The sequence below is a fragment of the Eschrichtius robustus genome, chromosome 7 (genome assembly GCF_028021215.1).
Source record: "Eschrichtius robustus isolate mEscRob2 chromosome 7, mEscRob2.pri, whole genome shotgun sequence".
In the NCBI taxonomy this organism is placed as follows: Eukaryota; Metazoa; Chordata; class Mammalia; order Artiodactyla; family Eschrichtiidae; genus Eschrichtius; species Eschrichtius robustus.
In genome coordinates, this window is record NC_090830.1 from 108,149,848 (window position 1) to 108,172,085 (window position 22,238).

The 22,238-nt window shown below is 34.1% G+C and overlaps 1 protein-coding gene across 7 annotated transcripts in view; it reads left to right on the forward strand.

Annotated features, from left to right (window-relative positions):
• Nucleotides 1-22,238, forward strand: part of LCOR (ligand dependent nuclear receptor corepressor) — a 125,977-nt gene that overhangs the window by 70,373 nt on the left and 33,366 nt on the right. For 5 of the 7 annotated variants that reach the window (XM_068548284.1, XM_068548285.1, XM_068548289.1 and 2 more), the window contains exons 5-6: nt 16,769-16,901; nt 21,399-21,686. In XM_068548284.1, the coding sequence (XP_068404385.1) occupies nt 21,449-21,686 (238 nt within the window). In that variant the 5' untranslated portion in view covers nt 16,769-16,901; nt 21,399-21,448. The remainder of the gene's footprint in view (nt 1-16,768; nt 16,902-21,398; nt 21,687-22,238) is intronic. The other 2 variants (XM_068548287.1, XM_068548288.1) reach the window with 2 other exon arrangements.

A 22,238-nucleotide genomic window follows, 5' to 3' on the forward strand; every position in this document is an offset into this window, starting at 1 on the left:
GGAACAGTTGAAGAAGGCAAAAACCAACAAGAAATTAGTTACTGAACGGTGATGAGAGATTCTTATTGAAATTAGAATATAGTCAGTGTAACTGTAGGTGTTAACAGTTGGCAGGAATTCAGCAAGGCAAGAATGCCTAAGTATAAGAATCCTGGCTAATTGACTTGCTCACACTGAGGGCAAAGAACAGTGAGGAACTCTCAACTATGAAGGCAGTGTTTTAAAAAAATAACAAGGGGGAATAGGCTATAGTAACTTTATTCCTCTCACTTGAATTGCTACTTGGAGTTTTCTGCTTGTACCAGCAACAAAAAAAAGATAGTTTCAAGAAAATCAATAAGATTGCATTGCCCAGCAATACATTTTTGAAACCATTTTTTGGTTATTATTCTTTTTTTTCTAATTGTATAATTGAAATATAACTTGCTAGTTTCAGGTGTACAACATAATGGTCAGTATTTGTGTATGTTGCAAAATGATCATCACAGTAAGTCTAGTTAACATCCATCACCACACATAGTTATAGTTTCTTTTTCTTGTGATAAGAACTTTAAGATTTATTCTCCTAGCAACTTTCAAATATATAATACAGTAATTTTTTTTTTTTTACAAATTTATTTTATTTATTTATTTTTGGCTGCGCTGGGTCTTTGTTGCCGCACGTGGGCTTTCTCTAGTTGCCGTGAGCGGGGGCTACTCTCTTCGTTGCGGTGCGTGGGCTTCTCATGGCGGTGGCTTCTCTTGTTGCGGAGCACGGGCTCTAGGCACGCGGGCTCAGTAGTTGTGGCACATGGGCTTAGTTGCTCCACGGCATGTAGGATCTTCCCAGACCAGGGCTCGAACCCGTGTCCCCTGCATTGGCAGGCGGATTCTTAACCACTGTGCCACCAGGGAAGTCCCTATAATACAGTATCATTAACTACAATCACCATGCTGCACATTACATCCCTAAAACTTACTGATTTTGCAACTGGAAGTTTGTACTTTTTGACTACCCTCACCCATTTTGCGCCCTCCCACCACCACCAGTCTGTTCTCTATGAGTTCAGGTGTTTTGTTTTGTTTTTAGATTCCACATAAAAGTGATATCATACAATATTTGTCTTTGTCTGACTTATTTAGTATAATGCCTTCAAGGTGTATCCATGTTGTCACAAATGGCAAGATTTCCATAAAAAGCTTAGTATTATTCCAGTGTGTGTGTGTGTGTGTGTGTGTGTGTGTATAGATAGTTGGACCGACCACATTTTCTTTAGCCATTCATACATCTACGGACACTTAGGTTACTTCCATATCTTGGCTATTGTAATTAATGCTGCAGTGAACATCTTTTTGAGTTGGTGTTTTTGTTTCCTTTGGATAAGTACCCAGAAGTAGAATTGCTGGATCATATGGTAGTTCTGTTTTTGGGGGGACCACCGAACTTTTTCCACATCAGTTGCCCCATTTTACATTCCCACCAACAGTGCATAAGGATTTCAGTTTATCCACATCCTTGCCAACATTTGTTGTTTTTTGTTTATTTTTTATTTTTACATAGCCATTTTAATGGATGGAAGATGGTATCTCATTATGGTTTTAATTTGCATTCCCTAATAATTTGTGATGTTGAGCATCTTTTCATGTGTTTGTTGTTTATTTGTTAATCATCTTTGGAGAAATGTCTGTCAAGTACCTTCCCCATTTTTAAATCAAGTTTTGTTGTTGAGTTGTAGGAGTTCTTTGTGAATATTCAGCCCCTATCAAATATATGATTTGCAAATATTTTCTCCCAGTTTGTAGGTTGCCTTTTCACTCTGTTGATTATGTCATTTGATAAACAGAAGTTTTTTAAATTTTGATGTAAACCAGTTCATCTATTTTTACTTTTGCTGCCTGTGTTTTTGGTGTTATATCCAAAAAATCATTGCCAAATCCAATGTTATGAAGCTTTTCCCACTATGTTTTCTTCAAAGGGTTTTATAGTTTTAGGTCTTTATCCATTTTGAGTTTATTTTTGTATATGTTATAAGGTAAGGATCCAACTTTATGCTTTTTATATGTGGTTATCCAGTTTTCCCAACACCATTGGTCTTTTCCCCTGTTGAATGGTCTTGGCACCCTTGTCAAAAATCGTTTGGCCATATATGTGAGGGTTTATTTCTGGACTCTCTATTCTATTCCATTATTCTATGTGTCTGTGTTTATGTCAGTACCACATTGGTTTTTTTAAATTTATCTTTAATTGATATAACTGGTTTATAACATTATTTAAGTTTTATGTGTGCATATTATATTTCTACTTATATATACAGTACAACATGCTCACCACCAAAAATCACCATACAGTTGATACCCTTTATCTTCCCCCCACCATTCTTAGTATCTATGTGTTTGGTTTGGTTTGTTCATTATTTTGTTCTTTTGGTTTTGTTTGTTATATTCCACACATGAGTAAAATCACATGATATTTGTCTTTCTCCATCTGACTTATTTCACTTAACTTAATACCCTCAAGTTTTATCCATGTTGTCACAAATGGCAAGATTTCATCTTTTTATGGCTGAATAATATTCCATTATATATATATACCACATCTTCTTTATCCATTCATTGATGTGGAGAAAAGGGAACCCTTATACACAGTTGGTGGGAATGTAAATTGGTATAGCCACTATGGAAAACAGTGTGGAGATTCCTCAAAAAAATTAAGAACAGAACTACCATATGATCCAGCTATCCCATTTTGGGTATTTATCCAAAGATTACAAAAACTAATTGGAAAAGATATATGCACCCCATGTTCATTGCAACATTATTTACAATTGCCAAGATATGGAAACAACTGAAGTACCATATTGTTTTGATTACTGTAGCTTTGTAATAAGTTTTAAAATTAGAAAGTGTGATACCTCCAACTTTTTTCTCTTTTTCAAAGTTGTTTTGGCTATTTGGAGTCCCTTGAGATTCCATGTGAATATTAGAATGGATTTTTGTATTTCTGCAAAAAACACCATTGGGATTTTGATGGGGGGTATATTAAATGTGTAAATGATTTGGGGTAGTATTGACGTCTTAACAATATTAAATCTTTGCCCTTTTATTTCTTAGATTTTTTCTTTTAAAAGATTTCTTCAATTCCTTATTTCTGAATTTAAAATGAACAACTGTCTATTTCACACTTATTTTGTCAAAAGGCACCAGCCACTGTGGTTGAAATAAAGGTACTATGAATAATTAAAAGTTTTAGCCACAGATGCTATTTTCAAGAAATCTGTAGTCTAGTGGAGGAGGTAAGAAATATTTATATATAAATAAATACAATACAGGTTATATAAAACTAGTTCTGTGAGAGCAGCCTATATAAAGTGCTATAGGAGTTTAGAAAAAGGCAGGATTACCCTCAGCTAGGCTTTGTAATACTGTTACCTCCAATGTGAAGTTGGATATCCTTGTGTTTATAGTGGTCTTGGGCACCTAAGGAAACCCACAGTCATTACTGAGAGCAGATTAGAAATTCAGGAAGTCTTCTGATTGAAATTGGGTTGTGGATGATAATTGGAATAGTATAAACTTTTAATTTCCAACTAGTGGAAGGATATAAGAAACACTTGTTATTGACAGGGGCAGCTTGCATTTGTCTTTTAATGTTTTTAAAACTATACATGTGTAATGGAAGGAAAACTATAACAGCAAGTGCTGAGTATAGATACTGGTAAATTAAGTATAATGGTAATAATAATCATTTGGTACTTGCACTTTAGGCTTAATTTCCAAGTACAGTAATAACAATTAGATATACTGGTAAGAGTCATTCATGGTAAGTTTGTTGTACATTTTTAATACTTTATTTAACTCTTGATATGTATTCAGGCTTCAAACTTTGTTGTTTTCCTATTCTTTAACCTGTTGGTCTGCTTAACAGTATTGAAGGTAACATTGACATACAGTAAACATTGTATTAAGCACAACAATTCATACTTGGTTAATGTAGAAAGTAATGATATACACGAAGTAAGAAGGTTTCTTTTTAGGTAACTGACCTTAAAGAATATAAGCATTTAACATGGTGGAGCCATTTTCCCTAAGACTTGCTGGCATTTAAAATAATAAGACATAGGAGAGTGGTATTTAAATCAATGAGTTGCATCTTGTCAGCTCTTTTTAGCTCATTGCTTGAAATGTCAGTAAGCCATGGGTAGCGGACATGACTATAGCTATAGGCCCATGTTCTACTCACATAGGCCTTTCTAACATAATTATTACAAAACCTGCATGCATACATATGCTTCTTCTAATTCCCAGATTTTCTATACTATATGGTGTGAATTTTTTAAAAATACCATTTAAATTTGGAGAATCCCAGTACAGCGTGGGAATGGTCTTGAATTTAGACAGGAACAGCTCTAAAATGTCACCCCTTCAGTTTTGTATCACACTCCTTAAATCTAGACCATCTTACCTTTCCCAAGTGAAACTTATTTTTTCTTTTATTTCCTTTCCTGAGGTGTTATCTCTTAAAAAGAAAATCTGCAGCTATGTAAGTGACCTTCCCCATTCTTACCCCCCCAACCCAAACTCAAAGGTGATAAACTTTAGAGTTACAAAAGAAACTTTAAGAAATGTTAATCTTTATTTTTTGTTTAAAGTTTAACTTTATTAACTGTTTATTGCCCTGAGAACTAACTACCATGCTGATATAATTTTGTTGCTTCATTTGTTCAGTAATGTCCTTGCTATTTTCAGGGATCAGTAGAGCTACTTTTGTATAGTTCTTAGAGAAATTTAATAATTCTATCAGGGGTCAGAAAACTATGACCTATTTCCAAATCCAGCCCACAGTCTGTTCTTGTAATGCCTGCAAGCTTAAAGAGGTGGTTTTGGAGGGGGAAAAAAGAGATGTTACTGTATGTGGCCTGCAAAGCCTAAAATATTTACTATCTGGCCCTTGACAGAAAATGTTTTATTCTGTTTTGAATATCTTCATCAGGTTGTTGAGATTAAGAGAATGCTGAAAGTCACTAACTTCCATATCCTACTTACTATTCTCTTTGTTATTCTTCCTCTAACTGTGTATCAGAGCAACAACACAAGCAAATATAATTTAATGGCAGAACAGCTAGGATTATAGAGAAGAGGGTGGGAGAGGAACAAGGGAGATTTGGTTTGTAGAAGAAAAGTAAGATTCAGCATTTTCCCACCCTACTTTTTTAAACTTTTAACTTTCAAGTAATTTCACATTTATAAAAAAGTTAAAAGAATAGCACAGAAATTTTCATGTGCCAGTCACCATTTAACATTTTGCCACATTTGCCTTGTTAATTCATTCTCATTCTTTCTCTGTCATAGATACTACATGTAACACACACACACATTTTCCTGAACCACATGAGAGTAAGTTATGGACATCATACCCCTCACACCTCTTTACTCCTAAATATTTTCATGTTTATTTCTCTGTTTCCTAAGAATAAGGATATCCACTTACTTAACTACACAGGACAGTTACCAAAAATCAGGAAAGTTACTTTGATATATATCTAATCTATGAATCTCGTTTAAATTTTACCAATTGTCCCAATGACTTTAATAGTTTTTTACCCACTCCTTTAATCCAAAAATCCAATTTAAGATCACTCATTGAATTTGATTTTCACTACTCTTTAGTCTCCTTTGAACTAGAATGGTTCCTCAGCCTTTTATTTCTTAGTGACATTTACATTTTTGAAGAGTGCAGGTCATTCATTTTGTAGAATGTCTCTCAATTTAGGTTTTCTGACTGTTTGTTCATGATTAAATTCAGGTCGTGATCTTTTAGCAAGAATATTAAGTAAGTGATGTATTCTTGTCAGTTTAGTAGGTGATGTTAACCTTGGCAAGGTTGATGTCCACTGGGTTTGTCCACTGAAATGTTACTATTTTTCCCCTTGTGATTAATAAGTAATTTGTACACAGATACGTTGAGACATGTATTTTTTTCCTCATCAAACTTTCATCATTTCAATTTTAGTATTGATGGTAGTTTCTTGCTGGAATAAGTTATTTTTCCAATTATTTGAAAATAGCGATCTTAATAACTCCGTTATTTCTTTCACATTGTTTAGTTGGCTTTACACTGTGAGGAAGAGCTTTCTCTTTCCCTCTATTTGTTTGGAGTCAGGATTCTTATCCTATTCAATAGGTTATCATCTAGTGTCCCAGATCTGGTTAGTGGGAACCCCTTCAAGTTAACCTCTGTCATTTTTGACATGTCCCCATCATTTTTTGAACCCTTTCTTACTTTCTGGTACCAGATATTTTGGGTTCATTTTGGGTCTTTTCTGTGTTCCAGTACTGGATTCCATTTTCGTAGGGGGAATCTGGTTCCTTTGGTGAGGAACTGTTAACGTATACACCTACTTTTTTGTCCAATCTACATACAGCTTCATTAACAAAGACCAGATGTTGGGCAATAATCAGCCTCCTTATCTTCATTTATATCTAAGGATAAAGCAAAAAAATATCAAAATGCCAGCAATTCATGGCCACTGACATATCTATTCAGAATACTATGCAAAGAAGTGGATGGCAAGTAAAAGATACTGTTTTTTAACCTAAAAGTATGCTTGCTTGAGGAGAAAGATATTCACATGAGTTTCTGAAAATGTGTCACATTTCTTTGTGACTCTGAAAATGTAAGTAAAAATCATTTCTTTGATTTCAAATGGTTAGTTCAGGAGTCACAATTCAGTGATACATTCAGTATCTAGCATCTTTAATACCCTAAACCTATTTTTAATGATTTTTATTGAGGTAATATTTATACACAATAAAATAAATCCATTTTAGAGTACAGATTAATGGATTTTGGTAATTGTATACAGTTGATAACTGCCAGCACAGTCAAGGTGCAGGACAATTTCCTCACCTTAAAACGTTTTCTCATGCCCCTTTGTAGTCAATCCTTTTATTGGACCTACAGACCCAGGCAATCACTGTAGTTTTACCTTTTCGAGAATTTTATATAATAGGAATTATAGATATGTAGTCTTTTGTTTTTGACTTCTTCCACTTAGCATAATTTTTAAATATTCATTCCTGATTTTGTATATGATATTTTGTTTCTTTTTGTTGCTGAGTAGGTCTCTGTAGCATGGATATGCCACTGTTTGTTTATCCATTCATTTTTTTAATAGACTTTGAATTGTTTCCAGATGTTGACTGTTAGGCTTATTCACATAGCCTTTGGGCATATATTTTCGTTTCTCTGGGATAAATACCTAGAATTGGAATTACTAGGTAGTATTGTAATTGCATATTTAACCCTGTGAAATACTATCATACGTTTCACCAAAGTGACTGAAACATTTTGCATTTCTATCAGCAATGTATTGGGAGTTCCAACGTTCCAAATTTTGACAACATTTGATATTGTTGGTCTTTTAAACTTTAGCCATTCTGGTTGGTCTGTAGTAGTATCTCATTGTGATTTTAATTTTCATTTCCCTGATGACTAGTGATGTTGCACATCTTTCTCTATACATACCCATGTGAAACATTGTATAAATCTTTAGCTGTTTTAAAAAAACTTATATTCTGTATAAAACCGCTTGTCAGTTTTTTCTCTTAAAATTCATGGGTTTTTGTCCTGTTCAAGAAATCTTTGCCTAATCCAATATCAAACACAGGAAAATTTCATATTTTCTTCTAGAAGTTTATTAATGTTAACTCTTACATTTTGATTTATGATCCATTTCTAGTTAATTTTTGTATATGGTGTGTGAGTTAAGTGTTGAGGCTTATTATATTCTGTAAGATAATCCAGTTCTAGCACCATTTGTTGAAAAGAGCTCCTCTCCCCCTCCAAATTGAATTACTTTGGCATCTTTAAGTCAGTTGATCATATACATGTAGGTGTATTTCTGAACTCTGTCCTGTGCCATTAAACTGTATGTCTATCCTTAACATCAATACCACAGTGTCTTGATTGCTATATCTTTATATCTTGAAATCAAGTAGTATGAATCCCCTAACTTTGCTTTCTTTTTCAAACTTGCTTTGCTAATCTAGATCCTTGACCTTTTATATAAATTTTAAAATTAACTTATTCTTTAAAAAAAAAAAGCCCTTTAGAATTTTGATTAGGATTGCACTGAATCTGTAGATCAGTTTGGAGAGAATTGTCACATTAACAGTATCGAGCCTTCCAGTTTATGATCATGGTTTATTTATCTCCTCTTTATTCACATCATCTCTAATTTCTCTTAGCTTTGTAGTGTCATTTCCCTTCAGCCTGAAGAATTTTCTTCAGCATTTCTAGTAGTACAGAGAGATAGTACTTTAAGTTGTTGAGAAAAGTTGTAAACTTATTTGGAAACATCTTTTGGATGTTTGTTTCTTTGCCATTCCCCCAAAAGTAGTAAAAGATAAAAGAATATATTATATGGATTATGTAGTTTGAGATAACCAAAAGCTTAATAAAGAATTGGAGGTCTTTTCTGGTTGAAGAAGATCTCAGCCCATTCAGTATATCTTTTTCGGCTTTGGGTGATGAGTCATTAGACCACAAAGTGTTGACGGCTTGCTGCAGCTCCCTTTTCCTCTACCTCTCCTTACCACTCTCACAGCTCCCTTAAAAGGATGTTGGAAAATTGACATAAACTGGTGAGGCTACCAGAGAACATAGCAACTGGAGACAGACGGCCTACACTTTCCCCTGAAAGCCGTATACAGAATTAAGTTTTAAGTTTTACACGCACATATGCACACATTCTTCATTTTGCCAGCTCTAGCAGTTAGAAAATAAACATTCTTTTCATGACAGTAAAAATGTAAAATAATAAATATGTGGGAACTATATGAATAAACAACAGAATTTTGAGATTCATTAAATTTTAAGATAAATGTAAAGCAGTTACTAAAAGAGAAGACTGAATATTTTTAAGGATGTTACTTCTTCCTGAATTACTTTCTAAATATAATCCTATTCAGATCAAAACATGTCTTCTTTGGAGAGCTGGTGGTGGTGGGAACAGAATTGACTGAGTGATTTTAAATGCAGTCTGAAAGAATAAAGCTAGAATAACCAGGACATTTTGGAAAATATAAATAACAAGTGGGGTTTGCCTTCCCAAATACAAAGACTTTTTATAAATATGTAATAATTTTTTAAAGTATGATACCGATGATGCTTTTTTCAGTTCCTTATTAAGGAGAGAGCATTTAAAAAATATAATGACTACTCCCTACCTCAGAGGTACAGAATCAAAAGCTCTGGGAGTATGTTCTAGGCATGTATGCTTTTAAGAAGCCCACAGTAGATTCTGATATGACAGAATCACCTCTGCCTATGAACCAACCAGTCTAGGTAGACCAATTCCTGAATCGTGAAGGAAGCAACTTGTCGGTGATATAAATTCCAGTTCTGATCTCAAGCTTTATTCCTATTTAGTTCTGGGCCAAGAACTTGTTTAATAAATAGGGATAATAAATGCAAAGAACAGTGGTTTTTTATTTACAGAAGAGTATGTCACATCATTTTGTTGTTTTTTGCCACACCATACATAATGATACCTTTTAGAATTCATGTATGAGGGAGGGGAAATGACATGAATTGTTTTAACTTCCTATCTCCTGACTATTGTATTAGCTTTTTTAGCTCTGTGTCATAGGAACTTTTTTGTTCTTGTTGATTAATTTTGGTGTTCTTAAGTACAGTGAGGGAGGATGAGCTGCATTTTGTTTATGCACCATTGCTATAAATTTTTAACTTGGTGGCCAGATGCACTTGAAAAGAGTATGTGATTTTGTGGTATATTTTTCATCTTTGGTTATTATTTGGTTAGGATTATTTTAATCAAAACAACTATTTAACTGGTGAAATTATTTTAAAATAATTATTTAAACTCGGGGAATAATTACCTTAAGGGCATACAGTAAATGGAGAATCATTTGTTCAAAAAAAAAAAATCTAGTAAATCTCAGTAAGAACAAGAGTCAGTGACATTTGACCCATGACCCACTCCCACCCACTTCCCTGAGCTCAGTTTGAGGGACTCTCTACTCTGAACAGGAGGGGCAGACTGTGGGCCTCTTTTATACATTCTAGATTCTTGTTGCAGAAGCCTTCATGCAGGCAGGCGAGGTCAAAAGGCCTGTAGGGCCCCCTTCCCTCACTCAGCCTTTACTGTGAGTGGAAGTCTACTCTAGGCACAGCAGGCTGAGAATAGTAGGCCCCAGTTGCTGGGCCAGGCCTCATTCATAAGGCAGAAGTTCCATCCAGGAGGGGCAAGTCATCCGGCACCCCCACTCATAGAGCACAGATGTCACTCTGAGAGAATTGAGTCACTGTCGCAGCCCCCAGTTCCTGTGCAGAGTGGCACAAAGGTTCTTCCTAAGGGAGAGGCAGGCCTTAAAAACAGATAACTCTGTAGCTCTCCCAAGGAGACTGACTTTATTTGGAGCAGAGCTTGCGAAAAGATGTTGAAAATTATGAAGATCTTTGTGGTGAACAGTTAAAAGGAGGCTGGTAGCTCCATGAAACTAATAGCAACAAGTGAAATAGCAGACAAGTTAGAAGTTTAAAAGAGAGAATCAGGGAAAAGAGGAAGTACCCTCCTGGGGTTGGAGCAAGCCTCAAATGCTGGCAACACACTGCCCCTGCAACGAGGCTCCACTTTTATTGGATCAGACTGAATGCAATTTATGCCCCAGGGTGTGGCAAAAACAGTAGAACAGTTAGTAGAGACTAACAGCTGGGTTTGTGACACCGCTATAGGCAGATCAACCAGAAGCTTATAAAGGAGAGACCCAAGAAAAAAAAACTGCCAAAGAGCTAAATTCATAGTTATTCCTGGTGGACAGAGAGACTGTGCATGCTCAAGATAGCATCCTCTGAGAAGTGCAGTCAGAGGCTGCACACTGCTGGGGAACTAGAGATAAAGAGGGACATTTTCTAATGAGAAAAGGGTCAGTCTATAACTATAAATGTATTGTCTTCTAACAACAGAGCCCCAAAATGCATGAAGCAAAATGCTACAGAATTGAAGGGGGAAATAGACAATTCAACAATAATAGTTGGACACATCAATAGCCCACTTTCAGTAATGGATAGAGCGTCTAGGCAGAAGATCAACAAAGATGGAAGACTTGAACAACACTCTGAATCAACTAAACTTAGCAGATGACATCTATAGAACACTCCACCCAACAAGAGCAAAATATTCATTCTTCTCAAGTGCACATGAAACACTCTCCAGGAGAGACCATATGCTGGGGCATAAAAAAATAAATTTTAAAGAATTGCAATTATACACAGTATGTTTTCCAATCACAGTGGAATGAAATTAGAAATCAGTTACAGAGGAAATGTGAGGAATTCACAAATATGTGGAAATCAAACAAAGCATTTCTAAATAACCAATAGATCAAAGAAGAAATCACAAAGGAAATTAGAAAATAGTTTGAGATGGATAAAAACAAAACCAAAACATACCAAAACTTATGAGATATAGCTAGCAGTGCTTAAAAGGTAATTTATAGCTACAAATGCCTACATTAAATGAAAAAGATCTCAAATCAATACCCTGTCCACCTTGGGTCTAGAAAAAGAAGAGCAAACTAAATCATAAATAAGCAGAAATAAGGACATGAGTAGAGCAGAAATAAATGAAATAGTAAAATAAAGAATATCATCAAACCAAAAGTTGGTTCTATGAAAAGATCAATAAAATTGATAAATCTTTAGTGCTGAGCAAGATAAAAAGAGAGAAGATTCAAATTACTAAATTACAAGCAATATAGGAGAGACCACTACTAACCTTACGACAATAAAAAGGATTATAAGGGGAATACTGTTGATAATATGTATGCCAAAATATTAGATAATTTAGATGAAATCAGTGTAAATGCCTAGAAAGACACAAACTACCGAAACTGACTTGAGGAGAAATAGAAAATCTGATCAGACATATGTTGCAGGTTGAATTGTGTCCCCCCAAAAAGATAATGTTGAAGTTCTAACCCCTGGTATCTGTGAACATGACCTTACTTGGAAATAGGGTCTTTTCAGATGTAATGAAGTCAAGATGGAGTTATACCAGATTCAAGTGGGCCCTAAATCCAATAACTGGTATCCTTATAAGGAGAGAGAGTTGGAAACACAAACACACACACAGGGAAGAAGGGCATGTAAAGATGGAGGAAAAAATTGGAGTTATGCTGTCACAAGCCAGAAAACACCAAGGACTGCTGGAAACCAGCAGAAGCTAGGAAGAGGCAAGGAAGGACTCTTTCCTAGAGCCTTCAGAAGGAGCCTAGACTTCTAGACTCCAGAGCTTTGAGAGAGTACAGTTTGTGATAATATAGTAGCCCTAGGAAATTAATACGACCTAGAACAAGTAGGGATTGAATTAGCCATTTTAAAACTGTCAAAAAAGAAAAGCCTATGGCTAGATGTCTTCACTGGTGATTTCTACCAGATATTTTTAAAAGAATTAATACCAGTTCTTCACAAACTTGTCTAAGATAAAGACGGAAGATTTCCTCATTCTGTAAAACCAGTATTATTTGAAAATCAAAACCAGGCAAGGACACAAAAAAACAAAACTACAGACCAATATCAGTAGTCCGTAGAACTACACACCAGTATCACCACCAAAAATCCTTAACACAATATTAGCAAACCAAATCCAGCAACATATAAAAGCTATTATACACCATTATTAAGTGAGATTTATCTCAGGAATGGGAGGTTGGTTCAACACCCCAAACTCAATTAATGTAATACAATGTATTAATAGAATAAGTGGCAGGAATCACATGATCATCTCAATAGATGCCTCCCCAAAAAGCACTTGGCCAAATCCAACACCTTTTCATCATGAAAACGCCCAACAAACTAGGATAGCAGGGAACTTCTTCTACCTGACCTACGAAAATACACAGCTAACATGGTACTTAATAATAAAAGACTGAACAGTTTCCCCCTAAAATCAGGAACAGGACAAGGACGTCTACTCTCACCATTTCTCTGTTCGGCGTTTTACAAGAGGTTCTATCTTTGGAAGTTAAGCAATAAAAAGAAACCAGAGTTATCCAGATTGTAAAAGAAAGTAAAAGTATCTGTATTTGCAGATGACATGATACTGTATATAGAAAATCCTAAGGAATCTACAAAACACTATTAGATTAATAAGCAAGTTCAGTAGAGTAGCAGAATACAGCATTTTAAAAAAATAGTTGTATTTCTATACATTAGCAATGAACAGTCTAAACAAGAAATTAAGAAAATTCCATTTACAATAGCTTTAAAAAATAAAATATTAGGAATAAATGTAACAAAAAGTGGAAGACTCATATACTGTAAATGACAAAACACTGTTGAAAGAAATTAAAGAAGATCTAAATTAAAGGAAAGGCATCCCGTGTTCATGGATTGGAAGTCTAAATGTTATGAAGACAGCATTTTCTCCCAGATGATCTGTGCGTTCCCTGTCAAGACCCTAGCCGGTTTCTTTGCAGAAATTGACAAGTTGATCCTAAAATTCATATGAAAATTCAGGGGACCCTGAATAGCCAAAACAGTCTTATAAAAGAATACATTGACAGGACTCACACTTCCCAATTTCAAAACTTACTACAAAACTATAATGATCAACATAGTGTGTTACTGGCATAAGGACAGATGTGTTGAGATCAATGGTATAGAATTGAGATCCAGAAGTAAAATTTATGGCCAGTGATTTTTCACAAAGGAAGTTGGACCCCTTCTTATACCATACAGAAAAATTTAGTTGAAATGGATTATAGATCCAAAAGTAAGTCCTAAAACGATAAAATTTTTAGAAGAAAACATAGGAGTAAATCTTCACGACCATGGGTTAACCACTAGTTTTTTAGATACAATACCAAAAGCACAAATGACAAAGAAAAAATAGACAAATTGGAATTCATTAAAATTAAAACCTTTTGTACTTCTAAACAGTAGCATCAGTGAAGTGTTAAAGAAAGCTTATGGACGGGAGAAAATATTTGCAAATTATGTCTGATAATGGACTTGTATCCAGAATATATCAAGAATTCTTACAGCTCAACAATAAAAAGATATATAGCCCAATTAAAAACTGGGCAAACTGTATGAGTATACATTTCTCTGAAGGAGATATTTGGCCAGTAGCACACAAAAAGATGCTTAACATCAGTAGTCATTAGGGAAATACAAATCTAAATCACGAGATACCACTTCTCGTATATTAGGATGGTGTAATCAAAAAAATAACAAATGTTCATGAGTACGTAGAGAAATTGGAACCCTCATTGCTGTTGGGAATATAAAGTGGTGTAGCTACTTTGGAACATAGTTTGACACTTCCTCAGAATGGTAACATAGTTACCATATGATCCAGAAATTCCACTCCTAAGTATATATCCAAGAGAAATGAAAATACGTATCCACACAAAAACTTGTACACAGATATTAAAAGCAGCGTTATTCATATCACAGTAGACAAAAAGTAGGAACAACCCAAAAAAGTTCATCAACTGATGAATGAATAAAATGTTGTATATCCTTACAATGGAATGTTATTTGGCAGTAAAAAGGAAGTAAATACTGATATATGCTACAACTTGGATGAACCTTGCAAATATTATTCTAGGAAAAAGAACTCAATCACCAAAAAACCAAGTATTGTATAATTCCATTTATGTGAAATTTCCAGAATTAGTTAAGTCTTATAGAGACAGAAAATAATACAGTGGTTGACCAAGGTTGGGAGAATGGGGAGTGACTGTTATTGGGTGCAGGATTCCCTTTTGGGATACAAAAATGTTCTAAAGTTAGATTATGGTGATAGTTCCACACTTCTGTGACTATACTAAAAAACCATCGACTTTACTTTAAATGGGTGAATTGTATGGTGTGTGTATTATATCTCAGTAAAACTCTTTAAAAACAAAATGAATAGATGTGACTGTAATTATTAGGAACCAACTAAAAGTAAGCTGTATATTTCAGAGTACAAGTTGATAAAATTGGTGTTTGGTTCAATAAAGAATATGTAACAACTGCCTTACTGAATGCTAGGTTAGTTGACCTGTGTTGATTTAGGTTAGAAAGTAGCCTGAATGCTACATTAAACATAGTTTAAGTATAGATATTCTGTTCAAAGTCTGACTACACTGACTGGAATGTAGGGCTAAGGACTTAAGTATAGTTGTGCCATGTAATGTCTGATTTTTGAAAATCAATAAACAGTGAAATGGCATTAAAGTATAATGCAAATGAGGATTTTATCGAACTCTCTAATACCTGTTCCTGATACATTTTAAATGTTAAATCTGTATCAAAATTAGATTATTTTTTGTGATTCATTTTTAAAAGTTACTTTCTTAATAATTTCTTTAATCCATAGAAGAGAATGTTGGCAAATACAACTATAATAGAGGTTTTTGTAATGATTCATAACATTTAAAATATTTTGTTTAAAAATTTTAAACTAATTATGTGGCAAACTTAATATGTCTTACATGGAAATGTTAAGGGATCGTTGTTTTAATTCAAGTGTGCAAGAGTTCTTCATAGTGAACTATTTACAATATATAATTGATGCTGAATGTGTCTTTGCAAAATACATATTTTGGTTGCACTGTTGACACAGACCGGTGATGGGGAAATCATAGAAAACCAATTGCAGATATCATTGGGTGTACTTAAAATTTTTGAGGAAATCATTTGTGGATTGTAACATGCCTTTGGTATCTTGTTTACTTCCTTTTCATTGTGCCAAGGTATGTCCCATTTTCTTATTTAGAGCACTTTTAAGTTTTTCATGGTATAAGTAAATGTATGTGTTGATACATTGCAGTGAAGAAAATTATATGCACTTGAACTCTTAAAAGATGTACTTTTTCTTCTTACTCTTATATTCTACCATCATAGTTTCCTGTTTATTAGCTACAAGGGTGGAAGTAAGTGTAAAGCTTTGTCAGCCTAGTCCAGTGCTCCTGCAGTCTGAGAGCATATTCTGGAAGTCGTCTAGTGCAGCATTTTGAAACTTTGTGATTAGGACACACATTTTTATATTGCAAACATTTTATATATATATATATATATATATATATAAAAGTATTTTATATATATATAAAATACTGAAATTTTTACCCTTAAGATACTGAACTGTTTAACTCTTATAATGCAGTGCACTCTATTTTTCAGTTTTTTTCTTCTAGTGCTAGTTTTGACCTACTAATTTCACAACCCACTAAAGATTTGAAAGTTACCATTTATAAAATAGTACTCTAGGGACAGAATTAGGAATTCAGGTACGTTATTTTTGAGTTTTCCCTCCTAATGGCCCATTGGAAATGTTTGTTTGGTGTCTAGAGAAAATACCTCATACTAGGAGGGCAAACATGATTCTCAAATGAGATTTGGTGTTTAAGATATCTTTTTATCTGAGTTGGGTTGTCTATAAACTGTTGCTGTAGTGTAATAAGAACCGATGTATTTGAATGTTCAAAGAAATTTTCCCTTTAGTAATTGTAGTTCAATTAGAGTTAACCTATACATTTAAACAAAACTCATAATCAAAAAACATGGATAAAAACACCCAAAGCATATTTTTATATTCATTTTGCTTTTTGTACTTTTGTGGAGATAAATATTATCCTGAAGTTTTAAAATATTTTAATTGTATTAAAATGATTTGTCTTATCTGTTACTAACATTTGTCTTTGATTTTGGATCTGTGCTTTTGATATTGAATGGGGAAAGATTTTTGTGCAAATATTTCACCAAATATTTTTGCAGGGACACTTAGTCGGTCTGGATGAACCAGCTTCGGGAGCTGGGCAAGAAGCTCTGCTTAAACGAGAGCAAGCAAAACTCATTCGATTCGAGAGACAAGCAGAAGAGTTCCTCAATGCAGTCTTTTGTAGAAAAGGTTGGTTCCAGTGAAGAATGACATTTAGCATCTGCTTGTCTTATCTTAGTCTCCTTAATTTCAATGTCATTTTTAAAAAGAATTACGTTTAAAAACATTTTTCTTTATTGATAGTATACTTTATAATTCTCTATATTCCTTTGGTCAAGTTAAATTTGGAATAAGGTGAGGCAACCCCTCTCCCTCCTTTTTGCTCTGCAGTGATGGTGCCATGTAAGATTTAGTTAAATAATTCTTAAAATTGTTATGAAAGTGTGAAAATTGTAAGGTCTCAGTAGTTCTATATTTTGTTAGACAATTTTTCTTACATAAATAGTCGCTGTTGGGAGTTCCCTGGTGGCCTAGTGGTTAGGAATCCAGGCTTCCACTGCCGTGGCCCAGGTTCATTCCCTGATCGGGGAACTGAGATCCCGCAAGCCACGCAGAGCGGCCAAAAAAAAAAAAAGGTCACTGTTTTAGCCACTGATAATCATAAAGCAAACTGTGTAAAATTTTAGTAATTCCTCACTGAAATTTCATTTGGAGAAAAAAATATATAAAATTTTATCTGAAAATTAGATTTGCAAACTTTTTTTCTCCTTGATACAGCCTTGTTTTACTAAAAAAATTTAAATTATTAAAATTAGAGAAATTCTTTCTAAATGAATTTGTATTCCTTAGTTATGCCATCCCTCTAGTTCCAAGATGGAGGTTACTATGATAGGCTCTAAAGAAGTTTTTTACAAACTTCTGATAATGCTGAATATCCTTATTTCATCTTCAGCAGACTCAATGATTCCACTTTCTTTAATATTTCTTCACATGTTCTAGTTTACACCTCTCATTCCTTTGGAAATTCCCTTCTTCTTTCTGAAGTTTGAGGGGTGATTTTTGCCTGTACACTAGTTAAAAGTCTGGTAAGTGCAGATTCTAATGGGTTGGTTACACTTGGAGACCAGCTGAGCTTTTGGTTAATGTGATCAATATTTTCAAAAGGGAGTGAGTATGAGGTGAAGTGACATATGCAATTAAGGAATGCATGAGATTTTTGTTTCCAGAGACACTTTTTTTTCTTCTTCTTCCATCAGATCCCCAGGTAAAATTAAATCTTTTAGTACTTCTCACTTCTCTTTTAATATCCTCTAGTACGCTCTCACCTAAAGCTCCCAACCAAGGCTTCCATGCTCACCATATCATTTCCATAAAGTACCCTGATTCCAAAATTATGTTCAAAAGGTTAGTTTTATGAACATTTGATTATTTTATTAAAGTGACTCACATTTAACATATAAATGACTGATAGATCAGTTCTTTCAGCTTATTAACTAAATAAAATATTTTTCCAGCTTCTCTGCTACTCCTCTCCTTTAGGATGTTTACTGAGTCATGGGTCTAATGCTGCAGGAAAATGCATTATCTGAAAAGAGGAACTCCTCTTCCTAATTTACATGGATGAACCACTTTTCATCCACTCTTTGCTTAGGGGGAGGGGAGTTAATGAGGTTAATCACAAGCGGATTGATGAAGAGAATTCTAACCTGCTTCTCTACGAGTCCCATCCCTTTGTCATGTAGGTATAACTTAGGTTAAAATTCTTGTAAATTTTCTTATTTAGAAGTTTAATTTGGGGCACATACCCTTTTGGAGAGGAATTTTTACCTTGGGCTCAGTCTTGAGAGATGAGAATCCTCTGAAATTGTATGTAAAGTTAAGTTTGTATATTTGTCTGTCTACTGGCATATGATGCTCAGAAAAAGAACTATTGCTTCGCAGTTGGAAGTTTCCCCTTTATGTATTAATATTGTTATTTTTAGATATTTTATTAATCCTCTTGGAAATGTCTCAAAGATGGGCATTAGTAGTCTTCAAATTAATACCAAAAATGTTCAGTATCCAGAGATATAACAGGCAGTTTAATCTGCGGAGAATATTTTGTTTTTAATAAATAATTCAGGTATTTGGATTTAGTCCTTTGTTTCTAAGTATTGCAAATTGTATGTTTTAAATAATGGAGTATGAACAGGTAATATATAGCTAGGTAGAAACATTAGATGCAAATAAAAGTAGGCTTTTGTGGTATGGACACTATAATAAATTCCAGTTTAAGAACAGTAAACTTTCTACAGCTGTCATAATCATTTCTTTTCAGCTTGCTTTGTCAGTTGTCTCAGAAAATTTGACACTTTCCTTAAAGTTAGGTTTGCATTTTAAAAACATAACAGGTGGCTATGATGTAGCATTCACATGTTTTTTCTGTAGTTTTAACTTTGACCTGATTTGTTGTTTTTATTTGACTCAATTGTGCATGTTCCCCTAAGCATGGCTAGGTTTATAGATATTGTGTTTTAAGTAAATGAAAGAATGAAATGTGTTCAAGAAACTTTCAGAAGACGTAAAAATTCAGATGGCAGAGATGTCATCAATTCGTAAACATGAATTGTTTCTTGATTATATTAGTTATTCAATAAAGAGGCAAAATATGCTGCAGGCATTTAAAGCTCAAAAGTAGCAATTTATGGTCTTTATCCTAAAATCTTTGACTCTTTACAAGTCTCTTTAATATTTATTAATCTAGTTAAACACAGAGACATCTCATAAATTACTTCATTTTGCTTCCTTTTTGGAAGCTTTCTTTATTATATATTATCCAACCTTTCAGAGGTTAAAAAGATACAATAACATATTAAAACATTAAATTATATACAGTCATTCAGAGGATTGTATGCTGTGCAAGAAAAAAATGGATCTTAAATAGAAAGAAATATTGATAAGAAAACCCAGTGGGTAGAGAGATTGAAAAAAGCAGTATATGGCTAAAAATGTTTATTAAAACATTTAAGGAACCATTGTCAGTGATTGTAGTAACTTCTGAACCTTACCTAGTTGAGTACCTTTATCCTTAAACCATCTAGCATACGCAGTCTCTATTTATAGAGAGGAAACTTAAGGTTAAAAATACTTCTTAATAGAACAGAAATGTTATTATTGGTAGAGCAAACCTCGTTAAACTCCAGAAAATTAAATAAATATTCTGACTTTATGACTATCTTCTGATCCTGAATGTTGTCCTTCAGAAAAAAAATTGTTCTTGGAAGTCCTGTGTGATTTTAATGTGTTTGTTTTTTGTGGTGATTTTAGATATTAATAGCTATTAGTCGGTTTTGCTGACTAAATCAAAGTTCCTTACAGCTCCAAAATATTATAGGTAAAGTAATTGACCTTCTATGGTTAATCTTTAAAAGAGCAAGGAAACTCAGGTTTTCTGAGACCCATCTTCTAAAGCCTAGGAAGTGTGGGAAGGAAGTATAAAGGTCACGGGTGGAACATTTTAATCAAGGGTCTGCTGCTAACCATCTGTACAAATTTGAAGAGGCCACTTACTCTTTAGATCACATTTATCTCATTTATTGTTTTTTTTTAAGAACTATTTGTTGATTGATTTGATTGATCCATTTATTACTCAACTAATATGAATGTATACTTTACACCAAGATTAGGTGCTGAGTATACAGGGGTAAACAAACATAATCTCTGCTTTTCTCAAAAAGCGTTTAGTCTGATAGTGTGTTAATGACAGAGATGTGATGGTAATATATTTACACAAAACATTTTCCATCTTATTTTACTTTCAAGGTCCCTTCCAGTGCTTAAAGTTTTATGAGTTAATGAATTCATATGGTCTTTATTTTAAAATTAACATTGATTAGAAATTGATAACTTAGATGTTTATTTTATTGCTTCCCTATCTATTGTGTTCAGTGGTTGGTAGAGTGTAAAGAACTTATGAAAAGTACATGGTCTTAGGCTTTGGAGATTTGGCATTTAAACTCAGCGCAGAGGATCTAAAAGTGTGGTCCCCTGACCAGCAGTATCTAGAAACTTGTTAGAAATGCCAGTTCCTGAGCTCACTCTAGAACTGCTAAATCAGTAACTCTGGAGATAGGACCCAGCAATCTGTTTTTACAGGCCCTCGAAGTGATTTTGATGAATATTAAAGTGTGACAACTATTGCCCTAGCCGATCATGAATCTTAATATTATCTCTTTTATAATCTTGATATGCCTTCAGTCTTTTAGCAGAAAGTAAATTAAGCCTCATGAACTGAGCATTCCATTCTTCAATTATATAGGAAGCTATGGTTGAGGAAAGATCTAGGGGAAACCAGATGTAATCTGTAGGTGGTAAACAGGGGGGTAATTATTTCATTTAAAAAGGGTTTTGGGATTTCTGTATCAGGTAAGTGATTCTTGCCCATAAGATATACTATTGGTTATCCCTTTATTTGACTTCATAATCGGGGGCGGGGGTGGTGTTTAGAAATAATTTTATTAAAATTTTATTTTTAAAAATCTGCAACTTTTATAAGCCTGGAGATTAAAAATATAACTCTAAGAGGGAATACTATTTTTAGGATATTGCATTTTAAGAAAAAAAATAAAATGAAATTTTGTTTGCTTGAAAGCTGTCTCTTTTTAGTACATTGTCCCACTTTAAAAGTAAATAAATCTTTGTTTACAGACAGTCCCTGGGTCTCCGACCCCAATATTCCCCTAGTGGCCCGTGAGATCATGCAGCGAATGATCCAACAATTTGCTGCTGAATATACCTCAAAAAATAGCTCTACTCAGGACCCCAGCCAGCCCAATAGCACAAAGAACCAAAGCCTGCTGAAAGCATCTCCAGTCACCACCTCTCCCACGGCTGCAACTACTCAGAACCCTGTGCTCAGCAAACTTCTCATGGCTGACCAAGACTCACCTCTGGACCTTACTGTCAGAAAGTCTCAGTCAGAACCTAGCGAACAAGGTATGGTTTGATGTCAAGATCTCCTCTGTCCAATTAGAATACTTTTAATTTGGGGAGAAAAAAAAGTATTGGCAAGTAGGGCACCAGAAGCAGTAATAGGATAAACTAATGTGATTTTTAAATTATTCCTGACTCTGCAGTGATAGAGAAGAAGTATAAATTGGCTACTTTACCCATCAGTAGTTCGTAGTCATGATTGATGTACCACCCAGAAAGTTAGGTGGTTACAGCTGTTACTTGATATTTGTAGAAGTATTTCACACTTTCCCAAGCATTGTCATATCCATTGTTTTTAAAACCCCTTTGCAAAATTAACTTTCCCCCCTTTCCATCAATGTTTAGGATTAGCACCTATCTGAGAAATAAATGCATCTTGTCAGATAGAAGTTATATTCTGCAGATGAGATCATGAGGCAAAAATATGTGTTATTTGCATTTTAAAAAAAGAAACTCAAAAAAAAAAAAAAAGAAACTCATGCGGTTAGAAATATTGAGAAGACAGTAGACACCCTCCAGGTTGTTAACTGTATTCAGTATTTTATGAATACACAC